Below are 14064 nucleotides of genomic sequence, written 5' to 3'. Positions count from 1 at the left end.
AATGGCAATAGTTTCACCTCCCTCCACTCTTCATCTATACGTTACAATCAAAGTCAACTTGTAAAGATGCAAACACACTTCAGTGAGCCACAACTAGCTTTTCTTGTAGTTTTACTTACTATTTTTTTCTTTTGAGATTTTAAATCTTCCAACGCATCATCTAAAAGAAGGACATCATACATTAGTTTTCAAATATGAACAAGAGATACTTTCAGCACACTCTAAACATTGACTTCTCCCTGTGAGATCAGTAAGTTATGCCCTGACCACTACCAACCCTATATTAGTAAACTTCGCATGAAATAAAGTTTTTATGGAAAAATAAATCATTTTAAATCCTAAAACTGCTTATAAATTATAGCTCACTTATCACTTCACAGATATAACTATTAAGAAGTTTTACGTACCATTTCCTCATTAAGCAAACCAATTCTAGCCAGTGCCCTGCTCTGACCTACATTAAAACTGGTACAACAATGGACCAAATACACTTAATCTCACAAGTCAAACTACAGAAAAGAAATCTTGAGGTCTAAGTATCAATATATCTGAGTACCAGATTTACTGGCTTCGGTATTTCACCTAAGCCTCTTAACACATGCTAGTTTTAAATGCCAGGTCAGTTCTGAGCTTCAAATTTCAATCTATTTCACCCTTTCAACATTTTCAGACTACAGCAAAACCCCTGGCTCTGTAAGAAAAGCTGTCAGAAGGTCATTTTACTACTACATGTTAAGATATTCTGTTACAACCAGTAGTCATAGCATCTAACCTCTCTAAAAGGAAGGGAAAAAAGAAAAGTCAAATGCACATGGGATTTTCCTCTAAGTCAATGCTTGCAGCTTGGCACACATGGAAAACCCATTAATAAAATATCACCTAATATAGAAAACATCCTCTTGATAAACCCATTTTCTACCACCTCCTTCACAGCAAGGAGGGTTTAATAAAAACCTGACTTTTTACCCCTTTCTCAGCTCTACTGGACACCAGCAGCTCACTTCCTGTAAGATATAGCCATTTTTTCCATTTTTAGTTTTTTTAAAAAAAAGAAAGTTTCATAGAACTACAAGAAACAAAAACAAAGCCCACTAAACTAAATACATACATTTTTGTATTTTAAATGCAACACCTTTTAAACACTACTTCAGGAATGCTACTGTTACTTGCAAAGATGGGAACACAATTACTTTAACTGTTTCAGAACGTAGACACTCATTTTGATAGAATAAACCACTTAATTAAATATACAAAATACTAAAATTGGGCATGTACATATTTGAAAGTTTATGCAATGCAAAAGGTAAACACAATGAACCTTCATTAGTTAAGACAAACACAACACAGAACAAGATACTATTTAGCCCTGGGCTGGACCACAGCATATATACAATTCCGGGAATTGTGCATCTTCAAATTAGCAATTTACGTCCCCCCACCAAGTTTATATCAGAACACAACCTTACATAGAACTTGAAACCCACGGCCACAGTATAGGACAGTAAACAACACATTACCATCAGTTAGTTGTTAACAGTTACTCAAGAAACAAACTGCTTTTGGTATAGAAATGCCTAGAACATCTTCAAGCATATCCTCCCACAAAGCAATACAATCACTTTAAAGCCTGGGCATTTGTTTCTGATCACTCTACCTCCTGTGTTCAACAAGAACCCCATGAAACACCTGCCCCTTCAAACCTGGCCAAATGGCAATTACTGCAAAGTACTCTCAAGAAACCAATATATCTCATCTTAATTAAGCCCACAGAAAAAAGGAATTCATACTGAAGAAGTCAATACCTGAAAGATACCTCATTTATTCTCCCTACACTTTGGGACAAATCAGCCTAAATCTTCCTCAACAGCTGTTCGCCTGACAAGTCTTAAAAACTGAAATTCCGTAATCTCTCTACATCACCTTTCCTAGTGTCTCACTAGGAATTTTCCTCATTCAGAGCATGGTCCCCAGAACTGGTGTATGCTGGTTATTTAGTATTATAAAGCTTTATGCTGGATAATCATCTCAAATTACTGAGAGTGTTACATCAATTTATCCCAGAATAAAAGGCTCGCTTTGAGCCACTCAGTTGCCAGTTTAATCTCAGCTATGTTTTCTCCTGCTTTACTGCAGTAACTTTTGCACCACGTTTGGTTTCTCTTTTCCAAATACAGGACTTCATCTTTGAGATAAACCACTTCATTTTACCTGATCTCTGGAATAATGCAGAAATAATCCCTTTTGGCTTGTTCTAACATCTACTAAAACCCTTAATACACAGGCCCAATAAAAGCACTAGACTTGCCTGCATGCTAAAAAAAAAGCAATAAAGACATTTAAGCAAACTAGAAAAACATACATACTTTTGTTTTCTTATCTACCCATGAAATGCAAATATATACTCACCTTAGAAATGAATTGCATAGCACCACATAATATATGGACAATTTTATTTCTACATAAAAATGCATGGCCTATGCTTGCATACCAAATGCAAACATTAAGTTTAAGAAAAATTCCAAAAGTGATGTTTAACTCGTAAGCTGTCACAAATTAAATACATCATGTTGTTCTGTAAGTCATAAAATACAGAGCAACATTGAGGTTTTCCCATGTTATTGCTCACATCACCATGAGATATTGTTACAGGCTGGACTGCTTTCAAAGAAAGTCTCAAATTAAATCTAACCACTGCAGATAAGTGCCAGAGATGCAGGTTTTTAAATTTTGCATTAGAATAAATCTGCATGATTTTTAACAACTTCTTATATATTTTTGAACACACACATCACTTTGTTTCTGTTACATGACTCACATTTTCCTTAGCTCTCAAAACAGCACAAAAAACCTGCTTATGCCTTGGAGTACTTGGGAGAAAAGCTATCTTGACAAATAAATTAAACGGATCTGCAATATATCTCTTCTCTTATGCATAAGGATAACAGGTTAAGACCGCTGGAATACAAGATGCAAGTATTAAGGGAACTGCTACCATTTTTTGTATTTCTTTCCCTCACTCCTACTTCTACACTACATTTTATTCCACTACACTTTGAAGCATGCAAATAGGAAAAAGTTGCCACAATCTTGTAAGTGAAGTGAAAGATTAAGCACTTTCCTTACTGTTCTTTCATGAACTGTGTGGTAGAAACAACAGGTTAGCTACTGCTACCCATTCCAGCATCAACCAAAAGTCTACTCGTCTTTTCTTAGAAGCCAAGTTATCCAAAATATCTACATTTTCACAGCAAGCATCATTCACAACTAGATCCGTATTCTAGAAAAAGACAGAAAAAATACTTACTATTCCTTTCTGTCCTTTTGGAAAAGAAAAAAATGAGCAGTGTTCTTACGAACCAGATTCTATAAAACAGAAAGAAGAATTATACCAATTAAAATATATTACAGTAAGCATTTCTGAAGTCATTTAGCTAACAGAACACTTAACACGAGATTTAATTTTGCAAATACAAAGAACAGAAATCAAACAGTATTTATACAGAACACTAAAAATTAAATTAGTATCTAATCAACAAGACAAACATTGAGCTAAACAAAATCCTCCTTATCTTAAAATTTAATCAAGTATTACTATAGGTAGAAATACTAAGGAAGCAGCAGCAGGTCACATCATGATCTGCTAAAATGCTCAGTGGGAAATTTTTAAAATCAAGGTACATGCAGCTAGCTGAAAATTACTTAGTCATCACTTCTTATTTGGTAGATTTATGATGCGTGCTATCGGAAAACCAAGCTTACCAGCTAAGGCCCAAAATTAAGACCCAGGAGATTTGTGGGGAGAATTCAATACCAATGAAAACCATAAGATACAGCTATTGTACTCTGCTTTCCTGACTCCTGGCAATTTTACAGAGCTCTGAATCCACTTGGTTTCCGTGGGGTTTCAGCTGACTTAGCTCAAACAATAGCATAGTATCTGCGCTCAGGATAAAGTTAAACTGATCTATGACCATTTTACATTTGAGAGGTCTCTCTGCAACCATCAGGACTTCATTTGTTTTAAAGCTTAGAATTGCTTATAATCATTAAGTTGACTGGCAAGTAATTCGGCCTAAGCCAAGTGGTAAGCCTCATATTCCAAACCCTTCCAAGTTCTTTATCCAAAACCCTCCTAGTGCCAAGCACTATATAATAAAGTTTAAAGTACCAATGTTTCATGTAAGGAAAAAAAAAATCTTAAAGGCTAGGAAGGCTCTCTGAACAACAGTTAGTGTAAGAAACCAGGCAAAAGGCTATAAGATTTCAAATAGTTTCAACTCAAATCGTAAGAACATCTTTTGCATTTATGTAATAGCTGCCCAGTTCAAAATGCTTTCAAGTACTAACAACAACCTGAGTTAGGCAAGTTAGACAACTGGAATGTGAGAGTAACATATCCAAGGTTACTCTCCAAACGGAGAAAGAAGTTTAACTCTATTCCACGTTCAAAAGTGTGCTGTAAGAACTACTCTAAGAATACAGCTGGCTTTGGTCACTTGCGCAATGCCAAGATGTGTCTCTTCAAGTATCAAAAGAAATAAGTGTTTTACGGGGTTTGAATCACCTTAAAGACTATATTACACAGGCAAAACCATTATTTCTTTTTTTACTGTATGCTTAATAAAAGTCTTCCACCTAAAGCTTTATTCTAAGCTGCTAGATATATAGTAGTATTTCAACAAATAAAAAAAACTTTGCCTCTTCAAGATCTCCAAGGTCAAAGCTTCCTAGCAGACCATTTTAGACCAATGTTACAAAACAAAAATATACTTAAATGAAAATCAGAAAATGCAAGATACAGCAGAATCTGGTTCAAATTAAAATCATTTCAAGAGCAGCACCCTTCTAATATGCTAATACATTTCTTTATCATTTCAGCTATTTCAATATACACTTTACATTAATGATGCTATATATTCATAGAACTTAACTCTCTCTACCAGCATCCATAACTTGCAGAGACCCTGAGGGAATGACCTAAGGCAGAAATAAGTTGGTGAGTGACTGCAAGCTAGAAAAGGCAGACATATTCCAGTCTGATTAGGGCTGAAAAATCTCTAGAGCTATTACTGGGTGGCAACAGGCATTCAGCATGGAGTCACCTCTTGACCGAAAACAAAGACAAGCTGGCAGTTGCTTGCCATTCATATCTGCCAAAAAAAGCTGAAGGGGAATATACTTAAAGAGACAAATCAGATAAACAGTTGCAATTCATAAGAGAATAACAGTCTAATTCTAAACATTAGTAAGCAGATATCCAAATCAGAATTTTATAGAAACCCACTGTTCAAAAAAAGAAACAAGAATTAGAGGACAAATTAGAGATAAAAATCCAATGTGAAAATCCATATTACAGTGCTAGAAGCCATCACCTTCAGTAATAACTTTTCATTTCTATACTAATCCTGACGCACCTAAGTGAAGGGAGGCTGGTAATACTTCCTCTTCACAAGCCTTCCCTAAGGCATAAAAAGAAGCCCTGCACACTAACAGACTCCCAATTCCTTGTCCTTAAAAACAAAATCAATTCATATCGACGCCAAAGATTAATTTGAGCTTTAATTTCTATATTCATCCTTTCCAGTTAAGATACTGCTACCCATGCATCTTCTCCATAGGATTCCATAATAGCAGCATACTAGTTCATTATGCGTAACACAGTATGACATGCAAAAAGCATTTTGAAGGGATTTTTTTTCACGTTATGTTACCCTGACCCAAACTAATCAAACTTGCAAAGCGTTAAATATTTACATTTAACTTTGTCTTTCAAGTCTAAAGCTAGGGCACTGACAAGCCATGCTTTCATATAAAGACACTGTAAAAATATGGACAGTATTAATGATGTTAATTTCAGCAAATTAGTAAATATACTGTCTCCCCATCCGTGGGAAAGATACTTAGTAGGTTGCTCCTCCTTCTTGATTGTCTGGGGGAAAGGGAGGCAGAGAAGTAGCTGTTCAGCGAGGCAAAAGCCCTTTTTTTCTTTTCAGAAAAGTAGTTTTCATAGAAAACAAAAGCCACTCGTGAGGATGAGGAGCCAGTCAGCTGAGTGGAGCAAAGTAATAGACAATATTTTCTCCTATTCACAACTAACAATGTTAGGATATTTTCTGGCTGAAGAAAACAGTCAATGATTTTCCAGAAAAATAGCTGATTATGTAAAATTAGTCCTCGAAATATTCAGGTTGATGATCTTGCAAATCACTTCTGTGCTGACAGTCACGTAATATGTAAAATTAAGTTTTTCCATTCTTATATTTTTTTCCCCAATTTTAACCACCACATTTTACATACAGATTACATAACTTAAGTGACTTTCATACAGCAGCATTATTTTTCCAAATAGCAGTAGAAATAAAAGCCAAGATAATACTCTTTTGCTTATATTAAGTTATCTTGCAGCTGTTCAATTGCAGGTCTCCCTCCAGCCCTAGTATAACTTTGATAAGCCATGTAATTTTATGTGCTAACATCTTTTGATGTTAAGACCTAGTACTGCACTAAAACCCACATTCACGAGAGACATTCTCAAAGTCTGCCTAACTATCTGGATTTATTTTAAAAGAAAAAATGCAGCAAGTTACAACAACTCAAGGATTGTCAAGAGCAAACCCAAACTCCTCCCGAGATGTATTTTCCATTTCCTTTTAGAAAACGGACAGCAGCTAGGAGGCAAAAAAATAAAAGGCACATTTACTTACATCAATGGAAATGAAAAAAATGGAAGCGTCATCATCAGCCTTGCTGACCACTCATCAGGAAGACACCAGAAATACACAATCATGCAGGTGGTAAGGTAAAGAAGTGAAGAGTAAAGAAGCAGCCTTCCAACCCAGAGTTTCTGTAGTCTCTGATTTTTTTCTCTAAATTCTTCTAATGTCTGTATTTCCTGTAAATAAGTAGGGTTCAACCTTATCAGTGAAATTAGTCAGTGGTTTTACTAAGCTGCTTTTAAGTGCCTGCTAAAATTAGCCATATCAATTTGATACTTGATTAGAAAAGTCAAGCAGCTTTTTGATAAATGACAATATTTGCCCAAAGATAACTTTCATAACAAATACATCACTATTAAAGTTATGATATGAACCACTTGCATGTATTAGCAGTAACACATCACTACTGGGAAGATATACTACAAATCACCATTTTTTCCTATTAGTAATGTGTTAGTATATTTGCAACAAGTAGAAAATACTAATATCTTATGAATGGCAGTCTTTATGATCACATAAATCACTACCAACCACACTCCACATCCTAAAACTCTATTCATGCATCTGCAGAATTTCAAATGCTTCTAATACTTTTCAACTAACATGGAAAGTTCCTGAAACCTCTCTGTCATTTCACATGTTTTCAATTCAGGAATTCAGGATTTTGCTCACATTAAGAATGAAATCCTGAACATCCAAATCATGCTTTTGGCATATTAACAAGTAATCAAGCAATGCTCTCTATTTCACCATTTTAACTGCATTTCAAGTGACAACAGGAGTACTCACACTTTCATTAAATGGAAAACAATAAAATGTCAATAGCATATTTCAAAACAGTAACATCACTGGATTACAGATATCTGTCACAAATTGTAGCTAAAAATCACAATTGATTACTGAACTGTCTATTCAGTTATCCTGCCCCGACCTTACTTACTACCACTAGTTATAACTCTTGCACGTAAAACCATATATTGAAGCTTTTCTAATGAGCCTGATGAATGGAACTTTGCATTAGTGACAGTCTCCATTACATGGGAGTTTAAACATTAGTTATAATTAAATTGTGTAATCAAGCCAACTTCAAATTCATTCTCATTTCAGGCTCTCTAAGTATGTATTTAAACTGTAGTTCCCTACTATCTATTATAGAGTAGGGATTGTTTTTAAATTATTAATAGTAAGCAGAAAGAAAGGTAGCTGTCCATCTGAAACTCAGAATCTCTAACACATCTGACTGGAATAATTATAAAAATAATTTAGAATTCCATGACAGTATTTTACCTAATATGAAAGAAATACCTGGCCAGTAGAAAGGATATCAATTTCTAAACCAAAATCAAACAGAACACCAAAAAGCAAATACATACCTTATCAATTTTTTCTAGTACCTCTACAGTGGAAGGCTTTGCCTGCTTACAAATGAAAGAACAAAGATGTTAACCTCTCTTTTAAAAAGTCAGTATTTTGAGGATTACTGTGCATTAACAATTAACTAATGAAAAGACATTCATAATAGATTAATATTACCTATTTTACATAAAGGTAAGGAGTTTCCCCACTTTAATAGCGACTAATAGAAGGGATTGTAATGAATCACTATTTTACAGTCAGTATAACTATTAACTGAACACACCCCTCCTACATCACAAACAACGAAAACCTATAATGCATGTACAGCAATAATGGATGTGGGTGGGAAGCAAAACAGGGAGAGAATTGATGAGTACAGGGAATAGACAAAACAAAAGAATACAGAACTTCAGCTTTTTATTACTATTCATTCCACACAGACACATTCTAAATAAATTATAATCAACTACAAATAACTTATCTCGAGTAAAATTCTCCTTAGTAGTAACTTGGAATCTACCTTCTAGGAATCTTTCCCAATTTCTGAGAAGTATAAAACCATTATATTCCCCAACCTTTCAAGACACACTCTAAAAACACACAGCCCACACTACATCACCATGAAAGTGAGTTTCCTTCTATTACACAAAAATAACATTTCACCTAAACTTTTGCCTTAAAAGGAGTTTGGGGGGGGAGGCTCTGAAATCAATTGATAATATGCAAAGGCAAACCTAGATTCAAAGTCACACCTGCCAAGTAAGTAGTCAAAAATCTCATGCCTCTCCCTCAAACTCAGTACAACATTCATATACAAGCCAATAAAAAGTAAGACAGACTTGTATAGGTATAAGTAGCTATCAAAATATTAGTTAAAACACACACAGAATGGTATTCTGAATGTATCCATTTTGACCTAAAATAGCTACCGATCTTTCAAGTTAGATGCTGCTGTATCTATCTTGACGAAGCACCACAAAACTATTTAGATTTACAGGAAGAATTAATACTGTATTTTTAAAAGTTAACGAAAGTAGTGCCAGGCCTGGTACTACCAAGAAAATAAAGGAGGGTTGCACAGTTTCACAGCTGACAGATTTGGAGGAGAATATTTTTGGTCCGACTACTGGAATTTCAAGTGGGGAAAACTTTAGCACTAACATTCAACCACCATTAACAGTCAACCAACAGGCATTAAGAAACACCTCCTGCATACTCCCATCTTTAAACTAAAGATTATTACATTGTTATGCAACTTTACTCACCCTCCATCTTGAAATTAAAGCACCCATCTTCTACTCTAGTCAATGTTGGCAGAGCTATCAATCTTCCACAAGAATTCGCAGCTAGAAGTGAAGCATTAAGCATTTAGGAGCAATCTAACAGCACGGTCCAAGATTCATTAATTTACTCCAATATCTAAAGAAATCAAATATTGCATAAAGTCATTACCTAGTTATCTACCTACTTCTTATTTTACAATCCAGTCTTCTGTTTAGGCCACCTTGTAATTCACCTGATCACACCTGATGTGGCCAAACTTATTCTTAACTTGGAAGTATTTAACCAGAGGGGAGTCACAAAACTGCTGAAAAAGCCACTAAAATCCCCAAGCTTTTAAAATTATTTTTCTGCTGATTATTAAACAGAATTATTTAAGAAACTGATTTCCAATTATTTCCTGTGCTGCTCATAAGCATAACTGTCAATGTTCCTTTTCAGCTGTCACTCCAGGCATCCAGCACTAATATCCCACTACTCGTGAGAAAATGCATCTCCGATAAATCTACTTCCTTTTCATGCTCTCATCAACAAGGTACTGGACACCACTATGGTTCTTCTTTCATATCATCAGTTTTAAGTTCAAATAATCAGTTTCTAAAAAAGATTTCACTTGCTCTAGGGAAGGACTACATTGGCAGGTCTTCCCTGTACACAATGCATAGTGTAGTCACCAGTACGTCAAATGGCCCTAAAGCAATTCCAAAAGTGCAGAAGCAGCTCACCTCACCCTAAACAAACCTGGATCCCACAAACAGCACTAAACTGATGATCTGGCTTGAGGTTCCTTAAAGAAAAGTGCAGCAACTTTCCATCAGCACATAGCTGGAATCAACTGACTTTGGAACCTTAGGATAGCAGAATTTCTCTCCACTCAATTTCTGAGTTTCTGCTTAGTGAATGAAAAAATGACCAGTTCATAGTAAGCCCAACAGTAAAATAATGCTCAATCCCAACTAGGGCTCAAACCTTTTTAACTCTGGAATGAAACAGCAGATCTTATTAAAACAAAGCACTGATCTAGTTAGGCAGAAATATGTGATTATCATCTTGCTTATTAAGTTACCTTTGTTCCAAAAAGGAAAGAAACCTGATCTCAATTCAAATTTGTTTACAAGTTGTCTGGGGCTAGCAGAACAAATTAACATAAAATAGGACACACATTGCTCACTAGCATTAACACTACCATTGTATCAGAACATCTTCGCCTTTTAAAAACGCCAAGGGTTTCAGAATCCAGAACCATAGGCCCTGTGATTTTAAAAACTAATAATTAAAGATAAGGATATCAGTATCTGAAGCAAGAACAGATGGACAAATTAGCTCTGCTGCTGCCAAATCACTTGCACAAAGGGTTGAGCCACAGAAAAGCACAATTACACCTTGGATTTTTGCGCAAAATCTCAAAATAATCACTACCACAGCAACTCGCCTCAGTAAAGCATCAGCAATTTATTTTTCAAACAGATAATCCAACACTGAGAATTTTATATAATTGTCACTTTGCAGTTACAGGGGAGTTTTTGCATGATATGTATTGCAGTAGATCTGAGCAGCCACTTTCTTCACAAATATTTCTACAGACACAGATATTATCTTTATGGTAAAACAATACAAAAGGTATTGCAGATAGCCCATAAAGAAGTTTGTAAACTTAGCATAAGGCTCCCCAGACAAGTTTGCTTCCCTAGCATTGCCACTGCTGTTAGGAGCAATAGTAACTCTCAGTCGTGGGCATCCAGATGCTCACTCCACCTTTGTGTGTGCCATTTTCCTTCAGCCCATAGTTTGAGAATCTCTACAGCAGAACAGTCAGAGAATCTTTTGGGCATAGGTTATCCCTGTCAGCGACACCGACCTTTCTCAATAATACAATCACAGTGCTATATCTACATGTGCTTTTTTAAAATATCTGGCCTGGAAGATAAATAGGTTTCACAAGTGTCACCGTGCGCATAATTTTACATTAACTACGATGCTGACAGGCTTTGTGTATGTTGCTCTCCAAGTCATTAATACTACCAAAACCCTTCCCGAAAGGGGTATTAAGGGATTAGAGCCATGTCCCAGTTTAGCTCCCCCCAGCTCGTTCAGCTGCTGAACTTGAGGCAGCTGCAGTAGTGCCAGTTTTCCCCCATCACAGGGAAAGGGAAACGAAAGAGAGGGGCTTGTGGGTCAGAAGCTAAAACAGCTTTAATGAAACAATAATAAGAAAAGGTAGTAATATTAATAAGAAAACAATAAAATACATACAAAATCAAAATTGCACGCTTCCCTGATAGCTACAGTTCACCACTGACACTGCAGGGCAGGCACATGGAAAGTCTCAGACCAGACTCAGTAGCAGATGGGAGCTGGATTCAGAAACCGGAGTCAGGAATGCAGGAACTGGGATTGGGATCAGGATCAGGCAGACGAGGTCCTCACAGCTATCAAAGAAGAGGGCTTGACCCTTGTGATCTCTTAGCTTTATATTGACTGGAATACCCTCTTGGTCAGTTTTGGGTCACCTGTCCTGTCTGCTCCCTCCTGGAGCTGCAACCTTTTTTCACTCTTTGCTTTACAGCATTCCACCAGCTCTAGGATGGGCTTGGTTTCTATAGGAATAAGTATAAACAGTGGTCCTTCTGCATACCAGTAGTCCTGTTACTTACTGATAACTATAAATACTAAATGTTATCACTTCTAGAAGCAGACACTGCCCAAAAAAAGCCTTTTCAACTTCAGGAAATGAAGTTACTTAGAAGAGGCTTAACTGGAAAGCTGGAGAATTGGTTCTGCTTAAGCTCAAAAATGAAAAGGTCACTAGATTCACAGTTTAGACACTAAAAACTTAGATACGAGGCGGAGAAATATCTACAGTTTCTATAGAGTGCCTCAGAAGTTTGCCTGCCCTTCTTTTGGGCATGACAACACAAATTGTCTTCAACTGCTTCAAACTCTCCTCATTCCTTCTCATCTGCCACTCAACATACCTACTACTGCTATCCTTCTGTTCATAGTACGTCTTTCTTCTGCAAATCCCCTTCCTTCCCATGCTCTAATCAAATTATTGCACTGTACTTCTTCCTCCTGAAGACTGCATTTCTTTAGCACAGAGCTGCCTTTTCCACTCACTGAACATTGTTGCAACTGGACTTACTTCCACAAACATTATCACAATTTAATATGCAAAATAAGATAACTGCAACATTTGCTAGCCCTAGGCTTAAAATGGACAACAGAGGTGTTAAGAAACACTTAACATAAAATCTTGAGAAAATACTTTTACCAATTTTGTTACCCAGCTCTCAAAAAGAAAACAGTAATTTCCTGATAGCATCTCCCCCACCCCAAAAACATGTAATTTAATTAGCAAAATGCAAAGCAGAAGTGCCACAGTAGGAGTATAAGAGCAGAAGTTGTTCCTCTTTTGAAAGAGGCATGAATCACGCACAATTACAGAAGTCATCTGCCAACCTATTCATCCTGATGGAATAAATTGTTTGATGACCTCACTGCACTTTCATTAAGTCAGTCTCAAATCCTGTTGTTGATGTTTTAAGATTAAAAGCTCTCAAAAAAAACAGCCTCCAACATAAACATTATTAACTGACATGCTGAAATTCATGTCAAGTCATACTAAAAGAAAAAAAAAGTTCAAAACTTGAAATCAAGGTTTTGCATAGACATATGGGTCTTTCCCTTGAAGAAAGGGGGAATGCTCTTTAAATCAGATACTTCGTAAGCTCAGTGACTTCCTTTTACGGAAATATTTTAAGATGTTTACCATTACAGAAAACAGAAGTTCTGCCTTTCAAACTGAAGCTCCGGTTCTACTCACTAAGTTTGCACCTAAAATTCACCTTCTTTACTAAGCTCAAAAACTTCCACAGTGACCATGAAAAGTTTCCCCGGCTGTGAACGCCCCGGACAAAATAACAAGCAAGGCAAAAGCAGGCACATCACCCCGCACCTGCTGCTAGTCTGCCCTAGCACCTCTCCCTGAAAACAGGACAGCGAGCTCTGCTCGTTTCAAACCTCCTTTCCAGCTGTTTGTTCGGAAACGCCCTACGGCGGCGCCTTAATTGAAAAGACGCGTTAGTTCCAACGCGGAGGCTCCAAAGCGAGGGGCGGGCCGGGGAGCCGCAAGGAGGGCGGCGGCAGCGGGCAGCTGCGGCACCCACCCCCCCTACCCCGCGCCTGCCTACCCGGCCGGCCGGGAGCGCCCCGCGCGGGTGCGGAGAGCCACCCGCCCTGCCCCGCCGCGGCCCCGTCGCTCCCGCCCCCCGGCGCGTACCTGCCGCGGGCCGGGCCGCTCCCCGCCGCCGCCCGCCCGAGGAGGGGGGGAGCCCCGGCCGCCGCGATCCCATCGGCCCCCGCGCCGCGCCGCAGCCAATCAGCGCCTGGCTGCCGCGGCGCGCGACGGGGCGGGGCCGGGAGCCCCGCCCCTCCCCTCCCTGCCCCGTCGCGCGCGGCGCTTTCCCGCCGTGGCCGCGCGCGCCCCGGGGGTCTGTGCCGAGCCCCGCGGGAGCGGGTGGGCGGGTGTCGGAGGCCCCGGGCAGCCCGAGCCCTTCCGCCCTTCTCCCCCGTGCTCAGCGTACAGGAAAAAGCGAATTTTAACACCAAAGCTGCGGCGGCCTCGCGGCGCTCGTTGAGCTCGGCCCAGGCAGCGGGGGCCGGCGGGCGCGGTGCTGGGGGGGCTCGCTCCGCTGCAGGCGCTGGGGCCGCC

The 14064-nt window shown here is 38.4% G+C and overlaps 1 protein-coding gene across 7 annotated transcripts in view; it reads right to left on the bottom strand.

Moving 5' to 3' along the window:
- LNPK (lunapark, ER junction formation factor) overlaps window positions 1-13706 on the bottom strand; it is a 49691-nt gene extending 35985 nt beyond the window's left edge. For 3 of the 7 annotated variants that reach the window (XR_011337737.1, XR_011337738.1, XM_069861076.1), the window contains exons 1-5: window positions 9338-9491; window positions 8090-8134; window positions 6705-6892; window positions 3305-3363; window positions 120-160 (exon numbers count right to left, since the gene is read on the bottom strand). Coding sequence is in view for 5 of the 7 variants with exons in the window: in XM_069861076.1 (XP_069717177.1) it covers window positions 120-160; window positions 3305-3363; window positions 6705-6892; window positions 8090-8134; window positions 9338-9364 (360 nt within the window). In the remaining 2 variants the exon portion in view is untranslated. Of the gene's footprint in view, window positions 1-119; window positions 161-3304; window positions 3364-6704; window positions 6893-8089; window positions 8135-9337; window positions 9492-13373; window positions 13392-13632 lie in introns of those variants that run through there. The other 4 variants (XM_069861077.1, XM_069861080.1, XM_069861078.1 and 1 more) reach the window with 4 other exon arrangements.
- Between the last annotated feature and the right edge of the window lie 358 nt (window positions 13707-14064).

This window comes from Phaenicophaeus curvirostris, chromosome 7 (genome assembly GCF_032191515.1).
Source record: "Phaenicophaeus curvirostris isolate KB17595 chromosome 7, BPBGC_Pcur_1.0, whole genome shotgun sequence".
NCBI classification, from domain to species: Eukaryota; Metazoa; Chordata; class Aves; order Cuculiformes; family Cuculidae; genus Phaenicophaeus; species Phaenicophaeus curvirostris.
The sequence above is the reverse complement of the archived record's forward strand: the minus strand, read 5'-3'. Positions and strand labels throughout refer to the sequence as shown.